Source organism: Ipomoea triloba, chromosome 9 (assembly GCF_003576645.1).
Source record: "Ipomoea triloba cultivar NCNSP0323 chromosome 9, ASM357664v1".
NCBI lineage: Eukaryota > Viridiplantae > Streptophyta > Magnoliopsida > Solanales > Convolvulaceae > Ipomoea > Ipomoea triloba.
In genome coordinates, this window is record NC_044924.1 from 7,557,871 (window position 1) to 7,582,305 (window position 24,435).

The 24,435-nt window shown below is 32.4% G+C and overlaps 2 protein-coding genes and 1 long non-coding RNA gene across 5 annotated transcripts; all 3 read left to right on the forward strand.

Annotated features, from left to right (window-relative positions):
- Positions 1-3,962: 3,962 nt before the first annotated feature.
- Positions 3,963-6,953, forward strand: LOC116030490 (tubulin beta-5 chain). The gene is made up of 4 exons (XM_031272747.1): positions 3,963-4,100; positions 4,851-5,249; positions 5,354-5,623; positions 5,980-6,953. Exons 2-4 carry the CDS (start codon positions 4,856-4,858, stop codon positions 6,648-6,650), a joined length of 1,335 nt encoding a protein of 444 aa, XP_031128607.1. The 5' UTR covers positions 3,963-4,100; positions 4,851-4,855; the 3' UTR covers positions 6,651-6,953.
- Positions 6,954-12,129: 5,176 nt separating this feature from the next.
- On the forward strand, positions 12,130-14,556 carry LOC116028886 (probable mediator of RNA polymerase II transcription subunit 26a). Of its 3 annotated transcripts, none has more exons than XM_031270730.1 (7): positions 12,130-12,261; positions 12,371-12,635; positions 12,963-13,031; positions 13,130-13,212; positions 13,844-13,902; positions 13,987-14,116; positions 14,289-14,556. In XM_031270730.1, the coding sequence occupies exons 2-6, from the start codon at positions 12,414-12,416 to the stop codon at positions 14,034-14,036; spliced, it is 483 nt and encodes a 160-aa protein (XP_031126590.1). In that variant the 5' UTR covers positions 12,130-12,261; positions 12,371-12,413; the 3' UTR covers positions 14,037-14,116; positions 14,289-14,556. The 3 variants fall into 3 exon arrangements, with proteins under 3 accessions (XP_031126590.1, XP_031126592.1, XP_031126591.1); XM_031270732.1 differs by having other exon boundaries at positions 14,294-14,556; XM_031270731.1 differs by having other exon boundaries at positions 12,137-12,261; positions 12,330-12,635.
- Positions 14,557-15,897: 1,341 nt separating this feature from the next.
- LOC116030417 lies at positions 15,898-17,993 on the forward strand. The gene is made up of 2 exons (XR_004100407.1): positions 15,898-16,261; positions 17,777-17,993. It is a non-coding gene; the product is annotated as an uncharacterized LOC116030417 (long non-coding RNA).
- Positions 17,994-24,435: the final 6,442 nt, after the last annotated feature.

Sequence of the window (24,435 nt, forward strand, 5' to 3'; positions counted from 1 at the left end):
TTATTACAATGCCTTGATTATATACATACAAGTGTATGCCTTTAAAATTATAATCATAGTCAACAAACAAGTTAATTACATTTAGCGAATCCCATATAACTTCTCACTACTAGTGTTAAGGTTATGACTTGCCTGTATTAACACATTTATTGCTGATGATGCTATATGAAGCATGCGTTTTAAATGCTTGAGTCTTGATGAGTCGCTTTATTTAATTTAATGCGGAGTAAATAATAATTAGATTACGCTAATTGAATTAGAATAGGCACAATTATTCCAACAATAAATTTTGTTAATTTTAACCATTAAACTTACATACATACTATTGATTAATATGGTTAAGTACCTTAAATGTCATGTCATTTTCAATATTATATAACAAAATAAAATATTCTTCTCCCAAAAAAACAAAATAAAATCTTCTCCCAAACAAAATAAAATCTAACTAGTACACATGGTGGACTTCCCTCATTCCCAAAAAATCCAAACATCTTATATCAAATTCATCATCCTAATATGTATTGTTGAGAAATAAGAGTTTAATAAATCAAGAATAAAGATATAAACGTAAGAATAACACATAATTTATGTATTTTGATAGTGTGTCTATGCCCACAAAAATGAAATAATTATGTTACTAAATGTGATTATCATATATCTAACATTACAAACATAACTTTCTTTTTTTTTGAAGATTCAAACATAATATTTATATGTAATCATAATCTATAATATATTTACAAAATTACTTGTGTATTGTACTTAACTATTTACATAGGGAACCTAGTTTGGCCCAATATATTTGATTCACTCCACTATACTCTAACACATGCAATCTCTTAGTAACATATGTACAATAAAAAAAGTTCTTAAAAATCAAATATTTCATCCCAATTACACAAATATATAACAAGACTTGGACACGAAAAACTTTGTTGTCTTAATATACAAATATACAATATTCTACAATATGGACTCATAATCTATACTCCCACATTTGTTACTACTTACTTGTTGATATGACAAGAGATGATAATCTGTTTTTATCAATTTTAAATAAGAAAGTAAAAGAATGGAGTAAAATTTAGGAGTTTAAATGGTATTTTCTATACCATCAACTTACAAAAATATATATATATTTTTTTAAATTGTTGTATTTCAATAACACCAGAGCGTCTGGTATACGTCTAAGATGTTGCGATTGTTATTGAATCGATGGAAAAAAAAAATTAAAAATAAAGATATTTTTATTTATTTTAAAATTTTAATGGTTGTTCTGTATTACAATATGGTAATTTCACTAGATTCCAGAAAATTGAAATTACAGAATACACTTTTTTATTTTGTACCCCTTTGACTCTTTTGCCCTTAAAGTTTGGAGAATCCCATGAACGGTAGATTGTGTAATGACACCAGGTCACCATGGACCCCTGCTATTATGAGTTTATGACCATGCAATCCTTATATCCAGTACTATGTTTTGTTTTTTGAAAAACAAAACGACTAATCTTTTAATCTTTTGATTAATGCAGGTCAGTTTTTACACTGTAAGAATTTTTCACAAATTATTTGAAATACATTTTCTAAAAAAATTGATTCTATAATTTCTCGTTAACTCGTTATGCATTATAACATTTATAACATCCAAATTTAAATTTCAAAATTATAATCTTATTAAATATGGAGTACTATTTAACGCATCTCCTATGAGCTTATGTGCAAGAGAGAGTCTCAATACTATATAATTCAAAAAAAAAAAATTTAAAAGCCAAATTATATATATATATATATATATATATATATATATATATATATATATATATATATACACACAAGTGCAAGCCACATACTTTTTCATTGTGTGGCAACTGTTACTTCAAATCCCTCCAAAGTTGCATTTTCCCAAATTTAATGAGTATACTTAGAAATTTAATTTATCAGTTACTAATTAACAGATTTGAGTGTAAAATATAGTAAATTAAATCTTTAATTTTAAAACAAGTTGAGAACTTAAAATCTACTTTGATCAACCCAAATCATTACTTATGAATATTGCTCATAACATTATCTTAAAATGATCACTTAAATATCAGTTTCACCTTAATTTTTTAACAAATTCAATCGACTTGGTTTCGATAACTTTGATCATGTCCAAAAATAATTGCAACTTTTTTACATTCCTTTGTTGCTTCAGCTTTTTAAGGTGGCCAATTATAAAAGCTCGAAAAAGAACCCCTAACCTTTTTTGTTTAGCTTAACTTGGCAACTTACTTTTGTATGGTTAATTAATATAATGGTGGGGCAAGGAATAGTGGCCCTGAGAAGGATGCAGTTTGAGGAGGATGAGAAGTAGCATTGCCTTGCTAATGAAGCATGGGTTTTGGATGGTTTGAGATAGATGATATTTTGATCAATTTCAAAGCACATTTGTATGAATGATGTTGCATATCATAAATAATTTTTCTTAAACGTTGCTATAATGCTGAAAATAATATTACTACTATACAAAAAATAATAAGAACAAGAACGAGATGATAGAGCTAGTTCAAGGTTTGGTGCAAATCTCTTTATTTTGATTTGCACTCCGATCCTGTATGCGCGAGAAATGGCTCTATACAATTCAACTTCCCTCTAAAAGAATCTTGTATATATAGTGGTGCAATTTTTATTTTTATTTTTTTTTTTGTTTTTTCAATGTGAGACAAAGATGCAAACATTCTCACCTTCATTTACAACTCAAATGTGTATATTTCAGAATCAATTTCTCATTATTCAATACTCATTATCAATTTTGGATGTACAATATATTGATATGTTTGTCTCACTACGAAGAACTTGAGTTCAATTTGAACATACCTAAATCGGATCTGAATCCACATATATTTGTACCACAAAATAACTACTTTAAATGACATTTTATGCTATTGTTTCAACAGTTGTGATCAGGCCTTAATGTGCGGCCGCACCATTAGTATGCAAAAACGCACTAATAGTGTTAGGAAACGCATAACAATGAAATGCACAAATGCACCACACTCAAAAAAATGCACCATACTTCATTATACCTAATGATGAGTTTTTGAACACAGTGTGGTGCATTTATACGTATCTAATGGTGCGTTTTGTATTGCATTGATGAATTTCATTGTTTGCGGTTCCTAACACTACTGTTGCGTTTCACACATTAAGGCATGAGCACGTTTGAGCTTTTATATATATGTGTGTGTATGTGTGTGTAACTTACGATGTGGATTTGGACAAATAAAGAAAACATCAATATATATAATATTAATTATACTCTTGAATCATATGTATGGCTAGTACTTAGTTTGTATTCATCAAGTAAAAGTGGACAAATGGAGAAGAATGTAAAATATCCACTTGGATAAACGATTAAACAACATATTAGAAAGCAGAGAATAGAATGAGAATGAATGTAGTATAATTTTTAAAATAAAAATATTAATTTAGTGGTGATTTTATAAATTTTGAAAGCACTTGAGGTAATAAATTAATTACTAAAAAATTAAGGGAGTGTAATCTCAACAAGTCGGAAAAATATATTGAGATTTCCCTCTTTATGTATTTCGGGAGATTTTCAAAATATAGTATGACAAGATTTGACAATATGAGTTGTAAAATAAAAAATTTAAAATTATAGCAATATAAGTTTAGGACAAAGGCAAAAATGCCTTTTGACTAGTTTAAGACAGTGGAAGCAAATCCGGCACAGGGGGATATTCCTGTCATTTAACAGAGGGCAAGTCGGTCAGACAAAATATCTCCGCTATTTCTTACGGAGTATTTTTTTTTTTATTATTTGTTGTTTTAAAAATCTCCCCACTGATTGCCTGTGGCCAGCACCATCTGAACCGTCCACTCCCACCATCCAACGGCATCTAATGGCCCACCGAAAATAGGAGGGAAACGATTCCAGCCGGTAGATCTATCCGCTTCCTTGTATAAGAAATGCTCACTATGTTCTCACTCTCCTCACACTCCACCGCTCCATTTCACTCTCTATCTAGACTTCCGATCGAGCGACATTTATCTCTCGATCGGTTTTCGAATCGCCTCCGGCTAAGTTCAAACTCCATAAGGTAATCTCTCCTCATTCTGTACTCGTAGATCTGTGTATTCTCCTGCATTTCGCGTATTTATGTACTTGCAATCGCTTTTCGAACTCATTGCTTCTCTGTCGGTTCTTAATGGATGTTGGAAGATGCGATTTCGATTTGCAATGTTCTCTAGTTTGCTCCTTCTTAGTTGTTATTATGATATCCTGTGTAAATGATGAGAGATTTGATGCATAACAGCTCTCTAGATCTGGAGGTGTCTAGTTGATTTATCGGATCCGTTTTTCGTTGTGTTTTACTCTGTTTATGCGTCTGGTTTTTAGTCGTCGGTGGTTTTGTATTTCTGCGTATTTGTACTGTTTGTAGGTTTTTGGATCTGATGTGTTTTCTCATCCCAGCATTTAAAATTCAAAATACGGTTTGAGAGCCCTCGTTGTTTACTCTGCTTTGTTCTGGTAGATTTGGTCAGATCTGTAAATTTGATACCAAAATGATTTTTCTGGTGCAAAGATGCTTAAATTTGGGGATTGATACTTCGGTTTGAGTTTTATGTAATTCTGTTGATGGATATGGAAAATCTGATTTCGCACTTGTAAATTGTGAAATCTGATATAAATTACTGGTCTTAGTTTGGAGATTTGTATACATTTATGTATAATTGATAATGCCCTAAACTTTGTGTTCTGTTCAAGCTTGAATTTAGGTGCATATCATGCATTCTTGCTTATTGATTAATTTGTTTAGTGTGTAATTGTTTTATCTACCAAATTTCAGGAAAAATGAGAGAAATCCTCCATGTTCAAGGTGGGCAGTGCGGAAACCAGATTGGATCCAAATTCTGGGAAGTTGTCTGTGATGAACATGGCATAGACCCAACAGGACGCTACTGTGGGACTTCTGATTTGCAGTTGGAGCGTGTCAATGTGTATTACAATGAGGCTTCCTGTGGAAGGTTTGTCCCTCGTGCAGTGCTCATGGACCTGGAGCCTGGCACAATGGATAGTGTTAGGACTGGCCCTTATGGCCAGATCTTCAGGCCCGATAACTTTGTGTTTGGCCAGTCTGGTGCTGGAAACAACTGGGCTAAAGGGCATTACACCGAGGGTGCAGAGCTTATTGATTCAGTTCTTGATGTTGTGAGGAAGGAGGCTGAGAATTGTGACTGCCTTCAAGGTAATTAACTGCTTTCTTTTGTCAGTCTTTGTCTTTGACTCTTTGTTGTGAGCACTGCACAGTTGTTTCTCACCTTTAATGCATTGTTGGTTCACAATTTGCAGGGTTCCAGGTCTGCCATTCTCTTGGTGGTGGAACAGGTTCTGGTATGGGAACATTGCTGATCTCAAAGATCAGGGAGGAATACCCAGACAGAATGATGCTCACATTCTCTGTATTCCCATCACCCAAGGTTTCAGATACAGTGGTTGAACCATATAATGCCACACTCTCAGTGCATCAGCTTGTAGAGAATGCTGATGAGTGCATGGTGCTTGACAATGAAGCTTTATATGACATATGTTTCAGGACTCTGAAACTCACCACTCCCAGCTGTGAGTATACTACTTACATTTAATAGTATTCAATATCTTGTAGTGTGTGGCTTAAAGTTTGTCAAAATATCCATTAGGTGGCTTATTAGTAATTGCTGCATGTTGATGGGTTCTTCTGTTCTCTGCATTACATAAATAGTGAAAATGTTATGGTTTTGTTGAAGATATTGTTCAGTTAAAAGCTTAGAATCATAATGGTCTTGTGGGTTTTCCTGCATACAGGGTCTGTGATTTAAGTTATTCAATATTTGTTAGACCTGCATATTAGTTGGGATGTCACTGTTGATGTTGCCTTTCTTTGCGAAGATCCCTTTTTTCATCACTAATCCTTTTTTTTTTTTGTTGTGCTTTTTTAGTTGGTGATCTGAATCACTTGATTTCTGCAACAATGAGTGGGGTGACCTGCTGCCTCAGGTTCCCTGGGCAACTCAACTCTGATCTCCGGAAGCTTGCTGTCAACTTGATTCCCTTCCCTCGTTTGCACTTCTTTATGGTGGGGTTTGCTCCTCTCACTTCTCGAGGATCCCAGCAATACCGTGCCCTTACAGTTCCTGAGCTTACCCAGCAAATGTGGGATGCCAAGAACATGATGTGTGCTGCTGATCCTCGCCATGGACGTTATCTCACTGCCTCAGCAATGTTCAGGGGCAAAATGAGCACCAAGGAAGTGGATGAACAGATGATCAATGTGCAAAACAAGAACTCCTCTTACTTTGTTGAGTGGATTCCAAACAATGTGAAGTCGAGTGTGTGTGATATCCCTCCTAGAGGGCTCTCAATGGCATCTACCTTTGTTGGCAACTCAACATCCATTCAGGAAATGTTCAGGAGGGTTAGTGAGCAGTTCACTGCCATGTTCAGGAGAAAGGCTTTCTTGCATTGGTACACTGGGGAGGGAATGGATGAGATGGAGTTCACTGAAGCTGAGAGCAATATGAATGATCTTGTTTCAGAGTACCAGCAGTACCAGGATGCCACTGCTGATGAGGAATGTGAGTATGAGGACGAAGAGGAAGAAGCTTGTTGATCACTGATGATAAGGAAGGCAATGGTTAAAAAGCTGGCTCTTATCCTATGTGATGTTACATGTATTGTTGCTCTTATTTGTGTTGACTTAAATATTGGTCCCCTGTATTTGGATGGTTCTTCCAGTCTGATTCTGTAGTAGCCATGCCTAGATGTGGAGGAGAGTGGATGTTTTGGGTAGGTGTGGAGTTGTCCTTCTGTCCATTTAAATGCCGTATTTGATGATACTGAGTATGTTGTTATTGGATTGTGTACTTCAAAATCTTCTGTTATGGCATTGAATTTCTCCATTTTATTTTCAAAATTATTGTGCCACCAGTAGATGATGCAAATTTGCTCCAACGTTTGAGTTGTTTCAGTATTTCAAACGCGACTCGTTTCCTGGCTGCCTTCCCCTGGACATATCCTGTCGCTTTTTCTTCTTGATATTTTGTTCAATGCACATTAAAATTTAGCCGAAATATTGTTGAATTAATGCCTGTTACAAGAATTGGGTGCTGGTTGCAGGGCATGTCATGTGCGTATGATAGATATTTGATGGAAGGAATATCTTGGTGGTGGGTTTGGATACTCGTGTGATTCAATTAATGCCTGATAGGGAAAAGGTTGGAATTGCAATATAACCGACAGAAGGAGCATTGGTTTATGGGTCTCCATTGGCAAGGTGAGTACTCTACCCAGCATCATATAGCTGTCCTTTTAACCAGAATGGACATTTAGTCTGTTGGTTATTTGTATTAATGTATTATGATGATAAGGTTGATCATGTGATTTTGCAGCCTACAAGTGGCACCGTTGTCCATGTGGAATTTACACTACATGTTTGGCTGTGTTCAACATTAGTAGTCACATGCATGTGCGCGCCACCTGACAGATATGTAAATAAACATTAACCCTAATTTCACTTTTAATGAGTTTATCCTCACTAGATTTGCCAAAAATTGTGATGGAAGACCAATGACATAATCGAGGGACTAATATTAATTGTTTTAAGTGACAATTTTACTAATGACAGAAGATTAGAAGTGGAATTAGTCCATAAATATTAATTACAAAGGAGTATAAAATTTGGTATTACGGAGAAATACTCCATAGAAACCACTACCACCATGTCCTTCCCTCTCTGACCTCCACCTTTAGCATTTTATGTATATATTGCAAGATTCAAATTCAGATATTGATGAGGCAATAATGCACATCGAAAGGATTTTGAGCAAAAAAAAAAAAGAAGAAGAAATATGAAGAGAGATATGAAAAGAGAGGAGAAAATAAAATTATAGGAGTTGAATTGCTAAAACAGAGGAGAGCTAATTCCACCAGAGGTCCCTTGTCATTGGTGGCAATTCCAAATTTAATCCCAAACTATCGTTTTTGCCATTTAACATTCCAGACTATTGTTTTTTGGATATTTTTAGTCCTTCACATGACTTTTCCTATTTTTAGTAAGAGCATTTTTGTCACTTCATATTTTTCTTTTGTTATTTTTCAGGTTTCAACCGATTTAATTGATTTAGAACTTTACTAAAAACCGTCAAAGATTATTTAAAGTCCTAAACCAATTAAACCGGTTGAAATAAAAAAAATAACAAAAGAAAAATATAAAAAGACAAAAATGCCCTTACTAAAAATAGGAGAAATCATGAGAAGGACTAAAAATGTCCAAAAAATAATAGTCTGGGATGTTAAATGGCAAAAACGATAGTCAGAGACTAAATTTGGAAGTGCCACCAAAGATAAAGGACCTTTGGAGGAATTTACTCAATAGAGGAGAAGTGGTCACTTCTTCTCCCAAAAGGTTGAATCTCTGATCCCACGGGCCTTACGCCCCGGCTCGACAAAGCGTCTAAGGGATGTAAATCATGATAACTCAACTGAACACTAAGGCTAGACCTTTAACAAAAGAAATTTATTTAAAAAAAAAACAAACAATGGAATTTGGCCGTTGCATTAAAAAAAAAAAAACAATAAACAAAGTTAGCATTTTAGAGTGGGACGCTGATTGGCTATGAGACGCACACGCATCTCACCTTTTGTTTTTTATTTTATTTTATTTTATTTTTAAACCTGACAAGTTGGGAGTGTTGCAGGAGAAAGATCTCTCCAAACTTCAACACCCCTATTTGTTTAAAAACACATGCTTAATTTGTTTATCTTAAAAAAAATTGTGCCAAGTGCAACTAATGGGAAAGGCTTAAGTGGTATAAAAAGGACTAAGTTAGCCCTATAATAGGGGAAATATCTCCGATTAGGATGTTCTTTAAGATCCTTAACTTTATCCAACAACAATGAAGCTTAAAATCGTGCACCTCACACACTTTCCAGCAATGAGCCAGTTTAGGAATAAATGTGATAGTTCCACAAGCAATGGTTTTAAGAAAGTTGATGTGCAAGTTGATTTTTCAGACTCACAGCTCCACCAAATCAGAAAGGAGATAAGAGCATTAATGAATGGAATACAAAACCATTCAAAATATCTCCAAAGCAACATGTTTGGGTTCCTCCCTTTCAGCAATTGGACAAACAGGTTAAGTAGGAGTGTAGTTGAAATATGCACCACCAGGGACGGATCGAACCTATAACATTTAAAATACTAACATATATCTTACCATCTAGACTACTTTATTCATTAGTTAAATTTATGTATATTTAGTTGTTACCGTTTATATATATGGAGCTTATAATCCTTATATATACAATACATATAGAGGGAAGGGGGGTGGGGGAGAAGGGGCAGCTCATTATGAATCCGTACCTATGCATAACGAACAATGAAAGATATGAAACATGGAAGTATAAATATACGAATTTAAGTATAAAATTAATTTTTTTTTTTGAATATACATACATATTAATTGTTTATTAGATTTAATTTTTTTTTAAAAATTTAAAAAATGACTGTGAAACGTTTTTATAAAATTTCCGTAAATTTGTAGAATGAACCCTATTTTGTATTTACATTAATCCTTACAACATAGATGCATAATAATCATGATCCGTAGTTCTGTACAGGGCTGCTGTGTTTCTTTCTGGGTCAGGCAATAGGAAATAATTCGGCCCAATAATATCACTTGGCCCAACATTGGCAAATTTTACTGTGGATACAGTAGTATTGTGGACCATGATCTAAAATGGTGGCGTTTCTTTTAATGAAAAGAAACGACGACCGTTTCGTGTAATTAGCTCTGTTGTATGACATATTCAGTTTTATTTTATATATATACATTATAGTTTCATTTCATCATACCTATAGTTTCGTTTTGTTTCAACTACAGTTTCATTCGACATTATACATACAATAGTTTTATTACAGCGAGACATGTTATTGAATTTCATTTTATACACAGTGTAGTCTTATTGCAAAGTCGCTAAATTATAATTCTAATTCAACTACGATTTTATTGGACAATATACACTCAAATATGTGAAGCTGTTATTCAATTTCATTTTATATACATTGTAGTTTCATTACAACATAACTATAATATCATTTCAATATAACTACAGTTTCATTTGAATACATATTGCAGTTTCGTTTCAATTCAATTACAGTTTTATTTGACAATATAAACACAATATGCAACACAGTTTCATTTTAGATACACTATAATTTTATTTTGTTATGAACACACAGAAAAATACGAAATTTATTAAAATGTAATCGTTTTCGTTTCTTTACTTAAAGAAACGCTGCCGTTTTCGGACCATGATCCACCATATAACAACTGATACTTTTTGGTCTTGACTCTTGAGTTACAGATCTAGCCCACTAATAGCAATGTTTCTCCATTTACAAGACTGCTCCAACGTAGACTATGTTACAATGCAGACTCTCTAGTTTCTATATATATTTAATATCATAATTTTGTACTTTCAACATTATTGTTTTATTTACGCAACTTAAATATGATGTCATATTATAAAATAATAGATTCTTTTTCCGAATTACAAATTGTTGACTTTACCATACTCCATGGATTAAATTTGAGTAACCCTTTTCCCAAGGGCATTCAATGTACTTCTAAATTTTCAATCTTACAGTACGAATACTATAATTAAAATTGAATTTAAACACATTAAAATAATTCCCTCCAAAGCTTCTTTCCAAATAGCTAAAGATCGCGTTTGAGTTACAACCGATAAAATCATTTATTAAAGGAATTAAGAGCATAACGTTCTCGACCTACCTTCCACCATTAAACAAAAAATGTCTTAACATTAAAATCCTAACTAAAACGGTACATGTGTCCACCACTTGTTTGTCAACTTTTCGTAACGGCTCTTGACCCGAAAGGCACGAGTTGGTGGTTAAGCCGTTGCAACAAATTTAATTCATGGTATAATTTATAAGAGAGGCCAGGTTTTGTGGTAGATATAAATTGTAGCAACATCATTGTTTGACCAAAATTTTGTCATAGACCAATTAAACCGGGAAAATAACAAAAGAAAAATATGAAGAGATAAAAGCACCCTTACTAAAAATATGAAAAGTGATGAGAATGACTACATACAAGTGTCCAAAAATAATAGTATGGAATGTTAAATGACAAAAATAACAAATAAGGAACCTCTTATGGCATTAACTCAAGAATAAATTATTTTCATATATCATTTATTTATATTAATTGAATACAGTACTTGTTAAGTGATTTTAACGTAATCCTATCATTCCTATGTAATACTCCGTATTTCATTATTTTCTTTGACTTGATAATTATTATCAATTCATCTCTATTATATACGGTAAAGTTATATCAAATATTCTTTACATTTAGGTAATATTTTGTAAAAAAATCGTATTAACTTTGAAAATTTAGTACTAAATTATATCTATCTAAAAAAATGGTCAAAATAATCACGCCGGCAAAAGTTTGTATTTTATTTTAGTAATATAATCTTTAATTTTTAATGCAAAAAATGGTAATAATCTTTAATATTAATAAATTACCATATACATTAATGTGGAAAAGTGTAAATTTTTGTATAAAAGTAATTGAATGACGATTTCCAAAATAAGATTATGGAAAAAAATTAATTAGTATTAAAAGATTGGAGGTTTTATTATTTTTATTTTTATTTTTCACTTTTGATCTCACAATTATTTGCAGATCACGTTGTCGAAACAAGAATAGTCAATGGTACACATAAAATATTAAAAATAATGATTAGAGACTAAAGGTGAAAATATCTCTAAAAAATGATGAAAAATAATGATTAGAGATCAAATTTTAAAAATGATCTAATGACTATGAGACTATAGGTGAAAATATCTCTAAAAAGAAATTTTTTGATTTTTTGAAGTGACATGCCAAAAAAAAAGGAAGAGATAAAATGAAAATAGATAGAGAAAAAAAAAACTAAAAAAAAAATTATTTACGGGATGAATTGGGGCGTGCACAACATGTGCGCTTTTTCCCTAATTTATTCTAAATGTTTAGAAATTCATTTTTAAAATTTTGAGTGTTTGAAAAGAGAGAGGAAAATAAGGTCAACGAAAAATAAATCACTAGTCAAAGAGAAAATGAGTTCCGTTTTTTCTTTTTGAAAAGAGAGGAAAATCGGCGGCCTCTCGCTTCTACTCCCAGTTGAGCTTCTGCTTCTTCTTCGCCATCAAGGTATGTTTCTCCCTTTTTTTTTTCTTTTTTTTTTTTCAGTTTTAATTTTTATGATTAATATTCTACAGATCTGAAAATATTTTCCGATTTCTGTGGTTTGCGAAACCAGTCCGGTAATCTCCGTTCAATTCCGATTCTTCGTGCACGCGGCCATGGATTGCCCCACGGAGTTTAGATTGAGGATGTATCGAATTACTGAGGTGCTCTTCTCGTGCAAAGCCACGAGGTGCTCCGAGTGCAAAAACGTTGAATTGGCTTTTCCAAACGAGATGAAGCGGGTTAGAAATTTCATCTATGGTGATGCTGAGGAAGAGGCTTTGACTGTCCGTGAGGCGTTGAGCATCAAGGGGATTCTCGATAACTACGAAGAAAAGGTTTATTTTTAATTAGTGTTGTTGAATCTTATATGAATTTCTTTTGTTAGTGTGCTTAAATTGTTTCCTTATCAATTCACTAGATTCTAGGTTTAAATTACACTTTATGTTCTTGAGCATGCCCGGGAGTATTTGGAAACATAGATGCTCTGTTGGTTGATCAAGTAAAAATATATCCAAGATTTGTATAGCTTTTACTGATTCTTGCAATTTCTTTTGTGCTAATTTATTTGTTTCCACTTGCCAGTTTAATTTTGCATGATCACTAATGGCATTGGTGAGTTTTGATCTGTGGTGTTTTTTTTTTACTTCTAAATTTTATGACAGTCTGATTCTATATTGTTTACTTCTCTGAGGATGCTTCAATTGATGAATATATCTGTGGAGACACTTGAGGTTTGATCTTTTGCCTTTTATTTTACTGGAAAGTCTACCTTGATATTGATATGTGTTTCTTTATTCGCAGTGACTTAATTGAATGACTCTTGTTTCAGGCCACAAAGATTGTAGAATCTGTGAGTTGTCTACACAAACATGGATCTGTACAGATTAAGCATCTTGCCTGGACATTGATCAAGTACTTAATTCTTGGCTTGTTGCTTTTAAAGGGTTCTAGCTTTTTGTTACAAAATCCTCTTCCAATGTTTCTGATTGTGCTCTTTTTCGGTATAGTTGCAAAATGATTGGTGACATGCTATTTTCATGGCTGTTGCTCTGATAATATCAAACCATTCCCTCTCTCATTTGCCTATTTTGACTTTCCTTGGCTTATGAAAATTTTACTTTATTTGCTCATTCCATTACGAAATCTTTAACCCCTTTAGTACCTGGATTCTACAACCTTAGGCTAGAATGTTTGATCTCTTCATTTATTAACCATTTAGTAACTTGACTCTGTAACCCTTTATTTGAATCAATAACGTTTGATCTCTTCATTTATTAATTTGTTTGTATGTGATTATTTCCCTTTTTTGAATTAGTACTGCTCTTCAAGTTATCACTGTTATCTACAACTTATAGTTTATAAATGCATAGCATTAATTAGGAAGCAAGATTATGGCCTGAGTTTAGTTTGCCAGTTTGCCTAATGATCAAATATGTTATCAGTCACACTGCATTTGATGGCTGAATAAGCTCAATTGTGTCTGTAGCTTCCCGTTATCTTCATTGATTCATTCCCTGATTGATTCCATTTATGTTGATTGTAGGGATTGGAAGGTCATGGTTGATGAATGGATCCAAGCTACTACAGCAGCAGCCATTACAGGTAGTTGCTAGGAGCCGTTATTTGGGTTATAAACGCGCTCAATGTAAGGTTGAAGGTTAATTTATTTAGTATTTGAATGTGCAGAAAACACTCCAGAGTCTGTAAAAGCATCGGTGGTTGAAGAAGAGGAGTAGGAGGAGGAGGAATAAGGCTTCCTTCTCCACCCTTGGATTAGGGAGCTTTCTTTACAACTGCTTCAATGGTGTTATCACAGGTACACATCCTCTAATCATTCTTGAACAAATCTGCTCTTGCTATCCTCCCGTAAAAGTCAGCACTGACTGGTTTTTGTTTCCAACCAAAATGTGAGCATCGAACTGGAGTTCACTTTACATATAAGTAGAAAATTTATTGTTCATCTAACTGATATAATTTCGTTTGATTAGAGAAGTTAAAGACTTCAGATGAGGATTCACTTCAAGTGAGATTGGAAGTGGCAAAGAGGAAACTACAGGAAGCCTACTAAGAAGCATTAACATTGTAAATAAACCTTAACAATATCACTTTTGATCCTTTGCATGACTATTATTGCTTTCCCAACTATTAAATGACTAAATTAAAGTTGTACTGTGAGAAAAAGATAATGAGTTTATCCTCACTCTTATGATGGAAGGCCAATGAAATAATTGGGGACTTGTATTGATCGTTTTTTAAGTGACTTCATTGTTAAATTAAGGGGCAATGTGGAAACTCGGAGTCATTTTCTGGATTTTTATGTGTTTGGATATTCAAGAAAAATAAAGTGAAAGGAAAATATTCATTTTGGTCAACAAAAAAAAGATTCAATTTCGTTGAAAATGTCTTAGATTTTTACTAAAAAAAAAAAAGAGACATTTTTCGGTGGTGTTGTTGGCGTAGTGATGGTTTGTCGGTGGGGTGGTAGTAATTTGAAAATTACCTTGAAAATGTCTTTTTAGATTTTTTGTTAAAAAAAAAAAAATTCGGATTCTTTATTTTTCTGTTTTTATCTTTCCTCTCTCTTTTAAAGCTAATTCTCGAATTATTACCCCCCAAACCACCAACAACAAATCACAACTACACCAACACATTAATGTGGAAGAGTGTAAAATTTCGTTTAAAAAAGAGTAATCAAATGACAATTTCCAAACTAAGTTATGGCAATAAATTAGTTAGTATTAAAAGATTGAAACTTTATTCACTTTTTGTCTCGATTATTTCATTATTTTAATATTTGATCTTTAATAATTATTATTTTTTTCACATTTAGTTCACGGCTTTTAAAATCTTGCCACATTTGATTATACAACTTTTAAAATCTTGTTGTATTTGGTCCTCCAACGGTCCAGCCTAATTTCTTGTTATCGGTGACAAATTGTGTATCTCTATGATATTGAACATGAGTGCATAATAGTTAACTGACTTATCTTGAAAAACAAAATTAATATTTTACATTACATTTTTCAACTAAAAATTCGGTCATGGGTGACCGTAAATTAGACTGAATGATCAAATGAGAATTTTTTTAAAAGTGATTGAATCAAGTATGAAAATTTTTTATTAGAGACCAAATTTAAAAATGATCCAATGACCATGAGACTAAAGGTGAAAAAATCTCTAAAAAGATTGATAAGAACAACCTCAATAATATTACTTTTTGTGATTTTTGCAGTGAGAGGTCGAAAAAAAGAAGAAAGAGATAAAAGGAAAAAGACAAAAAAAAACAAAAAAAAGAGACTGAAAAAAAAAAAGTTATTTACGGGAATTGGCCCGTGCACAACATGTGCGTTTTTTCCCCAATTTATTCTCAATTAGGGTGTGTTTGGGAAGAGATAAAAAAAAAAGATGTGGTCAATAGAAAATAAGACACTAGTCAATGATAAATCAGGCATTTTTGAGGGAAAATGACTTCCTTTTTTTTTTTTGGTGAAGTCATTTTCCAAACTCTCACTTCTGGCGTCTGGCTTCTACTCCCAGCTGAGCTTTGCTTCTTCTTCTTGCCATCTTCCTATCATCAAATCAAGCCATAAGGCATCTTTCTTCCTTTTCTTCTTTCTTTTTTCAGTTGTAATTTTTATGATTAATATTCTCAGATCTAAAGATCTGAAAATAGTTTCCGATTTCTAAGCAGAAAAAGTTGGTTTCCGAAACCAGTCCGGGTCATCTAAGATCAAACTCCGTTCAATTCCGATCATCCGGAGAGGGTATCATCGTGCACGCGGCCATGGATTGCCCCAAGGAGTTCAAATTGAGGAGGGATCGAATTGCAGAGATGCAAAGCCACTAGTTGAATTGTCTTTGCCCGTAACAGCCCGGATGATCGGGCGGATATCGTGCGTAGCTCGTGCGGAGATGGAGATGAATGTGAAGCAGGTCAGCAATGGAGATGAATGTGAAGCAGGTATCGTATGAATTTCTTTTGTTAGTATCTTTTCATTAACTGGTTTTAGTGTGTTTAAATTGTTTCCTTTTCCAACTTTATCAATTCACTAGATGTTATTGAGCATGCCCAGGAGTATTTGGAAACTTAGATGCTCTCTTGCTTCATCAAATAAATATATTTCCAAGATTAGTATAGCTTTTACTCATTCTTGCAAGTGCTTTTGTGCTAATTTATTTGTTGCCAATTTAATTTGCATGATTGATAATGGCATTTTTTTTATGACAGTCTTGTTTGAATCAATAATGTATGTTATCTTCATTTATTAATCAACGTGTATGTGGTTATGTTATTTCCCTTTTTTGAATAGTACTGCTCTTCAAGTTATCACTGTTATGTTATTGCCATTTTATAAATGCATTGCATTAATTAGGAAAAATTATGGCCTAGAGTTTATTTTAGCAAAAAAGGAAAAAAAAATGGTGTTAATAAATTTATAATAATAAAATTTCAATTTAAATAATATGACATAAATTTTTAAAAATTTGACATGTCAAAATTTAAATTAAATAATTAAAAAAAAAAAAAACAAAGAAGCTAAAGTTCCGTATCATTTAACCTTTAAAAAAAAACATAAATGTTGAACAATCAGTGTGGCTGCCCGCTAGCAACCATTCTGAAGCGCCCAACATGCATGTTTCCGTAACGCACCCGTTGGGCGCAAGCATGTCTCCTGTAAAAATCAGCTTTTTGTAGGAAAAAAAAAATCAATCAAAAATTATCTCTCTCATTTGTTTAAAATCATACCAACAATTTTTTTGTCTGCAAAATCTTTCTAAAATCTACAAATGGACATGCTCTTAAAATTAATCGTTATAGCATAGATTAATCCTCCTTTGAAAATCTATCAAGGGGGTTTAAATAGTCTCCGGAAAGCAACCCTAGGGAAATTTGCGCATTGTAGTCTCCACGTGCACTCACACGCACACTGTAATTATATTGAAGGCTACTGGATTGTGGCCACGCGCACTCACACGCGTGTGGCATTCTTCTTGGGTCCTCTGGGGCTCCGATCTTGCCTGGTTCGCTCCTTAAGCTCGGTTTTCGTTCCCATTGACTCCCGGGACTCCTGTATCACCTCCTTTAGGCTAAAAGTAGCTTTCCGATTATTGCATGGACCATGGTCCACACAGCTGTGTGGACCAAAAATAAACAGTATATTATTTTTGTACTGAAGATACATTATTTTTATACTGTAGGTACATTATTTTAGGATACATTATTTTTGTACTGAAGGTACATTATTTGATAGTATACAGTACAAAAATAATGTACCTTCAGTACAAAAATAATGTACTTTTTATTTTTGGTCCACACAGCTGGTCCATGCAATAATTTGCCGATAATAGATGCATAATAATCATAACCTGTATAGGGCTACTAATCTACTATGTTTGTTCTGGATCAGGCAATAGGATATAATTCGGCCCAATAAACCAATTGGCCCAACTAACACTTTTTGGTCTTGAATTACAGGTCCAGCCCACTACTGGCAATGTTTCTCCATTTACAGAGCTGCTCCAACATAGACTCTCTATATATTTGATATCATAATTTCTATTGTTTTATTTACAAAACTTAAATCTGATGTTATATTATAAAAGAATTGCTTTTTTTTTTTACTCGAATTACAATTTGTTGACTTTACCATACCGTGCTCCATGGTTTAAATTTGACTTGCAAGTTATTTGAATAGCCCAATGGAGTAGTTGACAAGATATGCAACATACTTTGATCCATCTATACCATTTTTTCAACTTCAATGTTTTATTTTCCCATTGGCATTCAATGTACATCTAAATTTTCAATGTGTCAGCCCAAAAACTATAATGAAAATTGAATTTAAACACGATAAAATAATTCCCTCAAAGGCTTCTTTCAAAACAGCTAGAGTTGGTGCAAGAGATTTATTAGATAAAATTAATTATTAAATGCATTAAGAGCGTAATACCTTCAACCTAACATTAAAAAAGAACGTCTTTAAATTAAAATACATACTAAACTGGCACATGTGCCCACCACTTGCTGTAAGGGCTCTTGGCCCTGAAGGGCACGGGTTATTGGTCAAACTATCGCAACAAGTTTAACTTATCATATAATTTGTGTGAGAGAGGGTTTTGTGGTGAATATAAAATAATGTAGCAACCATCATTGTTTGACCAAAATTTTGTCATAGGAATGGTGTGATTCAAGTTGTTGGCATTATATATTATTAGTAGATTACAAAATGCAGCTTCTAGGAAGGACTTCAATTTCCATAAACTTGACTTGAGAATTGGAGGGTTGAGTGAAGATCAAATTTGTGGTCGGACCATTGACCAAAGTTTGTTAATTGGTTTATTTGTTGAAAATTGTTTCACATGAAAAATAATTGAGATTGACTTCTTCCTTCCCCAGTATTCTTTAATAGTTGGTGTCTGGTTGGCACAATTTAGTTATTTTACTGGTTTCGTGCTTTATTCAAATTATTATGTTTTTAAAAATGTGTTTATTTATTTGTTTTTGTATTTTCGTTGTTTTCGGGTATCAAATCTGTCGGATGTTAAAAAAAAAAAAACTTGTATTTCTATAGTCTATACAGTAATTAATAATAAATAAATAAATAAAACACTAATTGTAAGATGGGACCATCTAATTTGATACTCCGTAAATGATAATGCTGAGCCGCATTTTGACTACCACTTAATAATTGACAGAATTATACTAACTAATCAATGAAAAATTCTATAATGTTAATGATTAAGAATGATATTATAAGCTAAAAGGAAGGTAATTTTTATGTAAATAGAAATACTGTTATACTTGTATTATGTTCTTCGTTTCTATTTATTTATTTATTTTAGTATGTAATCTACCATCTTGCTATTTGATGTTTTAATTTTTCGGTAACGAGATAAACACGCAATCACTATTCAAGAGTGTACACTGGGCAAGCTTTGTATTGTCTTGTGATCAATATGTTACTCAAATTGAAAGTTGAACTTATCAACTTATAATTATTAAGTTTAACAGTTTGTTCCTTATTTAAAATTTTTTGACTAATTAAAAATCATACCTAATAACATTATTTTAAAATATTCATGTACCATGCAATAGTTACTCATTTATTTTATAAATTAAATAAAAATTAATGAAAAAAAAAAAGAAAGAAAGTTGTTGAGAGTAATAGAAGTCCACAAATTTCAAGAAAGGAAGCGGGTGGAGCCGGGCGTGGTGGCTTGCAACCATATCAACACTAATAAAACACAACAACCTTTTCAGGAAAAAAAAAAAAAAACACACACACACACACAACAACTAGATTGCAACTAATTTAACATTTTCTTGTTCAAAAGTTGCTTTCTCCAAACATCAAATCAAAATGTTTGTGCCTGAAAGGGAAATTCATTAAAATTAGAGGACTACACTGCATCAATTTTTATTTTTATTTTTAATAAAAAAACAGAAATAACGGCAGACTAACAAACAACACATTACCGCAAGTAAACACGCAATTCATCCATTCAACGTTTCAACCTCGTCATCTCCGGAAACATACAATTTTTTATTTTTTATTGTTGTTTTTACTGATAAAGGTAAAATATGCTAAAATTAGAGAAAAAATTAGCAAACAAAAAAAGGTTAAATAGTTTGCATATTTATTTGAATTGTCTTAAACTAATTTAATTATGCTAAATGATTTTGTGTTCTAATAACACGAAGTGATTTCCCAAATGGTAGGTCATGAGTTTGAACCCACGTGACCTGCAATTAACACCATTGACTGGCGCGGTAAAAACAAAAAACAAAAAGTTGTATGGCCAAATTAAGAAATTCCCTGCCGGATTAAATTTTTTTAGAGCATTAAGAAATTCCCTGCCGGATTAAGTGGAATTTACCATTCACCAATTTTTAAAAAAAAATTAAAAAAAATGCTATACCACTTCCTAAAGCATCCTTATCAATGGAATTTATTCGCGTTTTTTTTTTTAATTTTTGTAGGTGTGATTAAGAAAGAGAATATAAAAGGGGAGGAAAAAACAAAAAGAAAATAAATGTCAGATCTGCAAAAACAAAAAATAAAAAATTAAAGAGTTACGCGCCCTCTCGGAGCCATTGTGTGCTGAACGCGCGGACCTGCATGATATTTATTGCTTTTCTCTTTCCTCTTAGGATCCACAATAAACCATTTCTTCCTTAAAAAACAATTTCCTCTCTCTCATCCAAATCATCATATCTCTCTTCCACCTCATCCAATAAACCTAGAAATAACTACTAGTACGGATGCTCTTAATGTGACATTTGGAGCGGTTAAAACAGGTTGGGTGGGACAAATTAGTCCATCTCACCATGTTATCAAGGCGCAAATTATACTGTGGAACATGGTCCACCATGGTCATGGCTGATACTGCAGTTGTGTTGAAAGGGTACTGTAGTTGCGTGGAACAAAGGTCGTTTCATCCGTTCAACACACTGCAGTATCAGTTCAACACAATTGCAGTATCAGTTCAACACAACTGCAATTTCAGACGAATGAAACGACCTATGTTCTGCGCAACTACAGTTTCCTTTCAACATAATTACAATATCAACCATGATGAACGGTCTACAATGCATTGTGGACCATGGTTCACGGTATAACGACTGTTATCAAGGTGGATTATATGGAAATGCGACATTTCGAGCTGTTAAAACGGGTCGAGTGCCATACGTTAATCCGTCTTACCATCTAATTAAGGTGGGTTAAGTTGAAAATTTTAGGCACTCACTAAAGTCGAGCTAAAAAGAGTTGGTCTACTCTTTGGGTGATAGGTTTCGATATGGTGGATTACAAGTTGGCCACTCATATTATTAAAAATATATGTATAATTGTATAAACATTGTAATTGTTAGGGGTCTCAAAGTAGGATAAATCCAACCCACAAGATCTTCATCTCTTTTATATACGATTACATAAAATCGTGCTTTTTGTTGCCAAAAAAAATATTATTGTAATATAATTTTAGTGTACATTACAAATCACATTCTCAATTGGAATCGCTAATACGGAGTACACTACACTTATAATAAATGGATAATTATTATTATTATAGGTGTACAATAATAATATATAATATCTCACACTCTGTTTTCTCCATTTTATTTTCGTATATATAAAATATTCACGCGGTTTTTGGTTTTTCAGAGAAATGGTTTTGTTGCATGTGGTACAAGATAGGCCCACCGATTTGACCAAGTAAGCAAGGAACATTGAACACGTGTTATTTTCGAAAAATAATGCTGCAACGCTGTAACTGACTCATCTTATCCTATCCGTAAATACTTTGACGTGTCAGAAATCGGTTGCAAGCTCCAGATTCGAAACACGTGTGCTCCCACATTACCGATATTTTGGCATTTTCAGTACAATATTAATACATACCTCTTTACAATTTTCCTAATTTTTCGTTCTTTTGTATTTGATTAAACATATTGATGAAACTCAATAAATATAAGAAATTATGAACAAAAATTTAAGATTGTTGTGAAACCAGACGAATCCTCTTGTGAACAGATAAAACAATATGCAATGGAGAGTAGGGAGATGAAGAGAGATACAGAGAGAATTATCAATCTTTTATTAATTATTTTTAGTATAATATATACAAGATATACAAAATTTTATATTAAATTCAAATTGCACTGTTATCATTTTCCTTTCGAATTACTCACATCAAACATGGTACAATTTGTAATTACGAAGTGTAACACGACAGGTGTCACTACGTGTCTACGTTTAAGGTATATACGATGATGAACTAATTGTGTTTGACATCATTGCGTGTCATGCTAAAATTAGTTACAATATCACACGTACTTACATTTTTAATTACTTTTTTTTATTACGTTCGTTTGATTTGTTTTAAATATGATTTAGTTTAATGAATTCACGATAGCTAAAAATATAAAGAATTATAATATTTCTCAAATTACTCAAATATCATAATATTTAGGAAAATATTTGATAAAAATAATCTGCTTCATCATGAATTTCAAGGTAATTACATTCCCATTATTCGAACCTAAGATATCTAGTTAAACTAGAAAATAAACGTCCCGTCTCATTCTCTCAATGGATTAATGTTAGTATATAATTGTATGGAAGAAAACGTTTTTGTTTGTTTGGAAGGATTGACGTACGTGTTAGTATTATCCTTTTCTTTCTTACACATTAATTAGCTAGAGCCTTGAGGGTCTAGCAGTCGTGAAAAAATCTGATCACATGCATGAATCATGTGTTTATTTTTGTTGTCGTGTTTTTTTTACATGTTCTTTCATTTTCATAACAACCTACTATCAACCTCAATAATTATTTTACTAAATTCTTGCGGCTTATGAGAGCATACCCACTGCACCATTCTTAGTATTCAACGGCCGACATGCCATTGCATCAATAAAATCATTACTATACAACAACTAACATATATAAAATGGATTTTAAAATATTTTAAATAAATCTCAGAACAACGTTATGTTAGTGTAAAACATCAAATTGGCGTGTATATACATGGGATTGTAGAGAGTAATGATGCTTAAGCATACACAAATGCTTTTATCTGTTTCGGTGACAAGGGAAACTTGCATACTGCAGTCATTATCAAAGACTCTGAGAGTGTGTATTAAATAAATTCGGTCTCATGATACTAGCTTAACCAACAAATGACCACGTACGATAAGACAGCATAGGTTGTCTATAGTTAATTAATTCAAATCATGAAGATCAATAGATTTTTTTTTCACTAATAATTAAATTTAAAATTTTGTGATTACTAAGTCAATAACCCAACTAACTTAGATGGAATTGCCAATGCTTTAATGTTTTTGTATGTATCAACATACTACAAGTCCTCAAAGTAGGGAACAACCGAACAATATGATAGTCTCATTTATATACTAGGATAGGGCAAAAGATTGATTTATATACAACTCGTAACAAGTAGTTTGTTCATTTTCAATTTTAAATCTATTTAGTTAATTAATTAAATTGTTACATATCACATCAACTATAATTACAATAATCTTAACCTGTACTGCATGATTTGTGATGAAAAAAAATTTACTAGATTTTATAAATAAATTGTCTTTTTCAATATCATTTAAAATCAAAGCTATATACAAGAAAGCATAACTAGTGAACTCATATCTTAAAACTGATCCGATTGTGGTAATAACCGTGATTAGTCATTGAAAATTCATTTTAAACATTGAAAAAAAAATTGAAATATGTAAGGGATTTTTTTTTTTTTAAAGTTTATAGGTAGATAATAATTTTCACATGGGACCACGAGAAGTGGGGCCTTAATTTAGTGCATTCCTTGACCTTCACATGATTTCGTATTCGTTTCAACGCGCCGCGGCGGGGAAGCCGAGCCGGCGGACCCTCGTCGTCTTCTACTACTATTGGGACACACAAATGCTCAAAATTACATACCACCCAACCCGCTGCGGTGGAGAAATTGACCCCAATTCCACGTGAATACTCACTCGTAAATAAACATCTGTAAGCAAATTTTTTTGGGGAGTATGTCATAATTCTTGTTCATTTATTTTTCTTCATTCAATAAAAATTAAACACTCAGTTTTTCTACGTAGTATGCATACCATTTTCCTTTAAATATTTAGTCGTTTTTAATATTAAGAAGCATACTTTAATTTAACCTTTTTAAATAAATAAATAAGCACACATAAATGTATACATGATATATTCAGAAGAAATAGAGATCATATACAATAGTTCAGTTTGACTATTATCTAGTGAGTAATGTTATATTTACAAATCTGTTCAGTTCCAATTCGTATTTATTATGATTCCAGTTTCGGTTCGAATGTTGATTTAAAATTTATTTATTTATTTATTTTTGTAAATTTTATTTTCTATTTATTAAATAGTCTAATTTCAACAATTATTTGTGTATTTTTTTCCCAGTTCTAAATCATAACAAGAACCGTCTTTACTGTCTCAGGTTGGTTGCTAGTGTCTGGTTGACTGGTTCGATTCAAATCAAATTGTAGTCATTTCTACATATAAGCAATAATTTGTTGGGGAAGAAAAATAAATGAAATAATTATTTTAAGAGTAAAAATGTCCATTTAACACCAAAAGAAAAAATTCACTT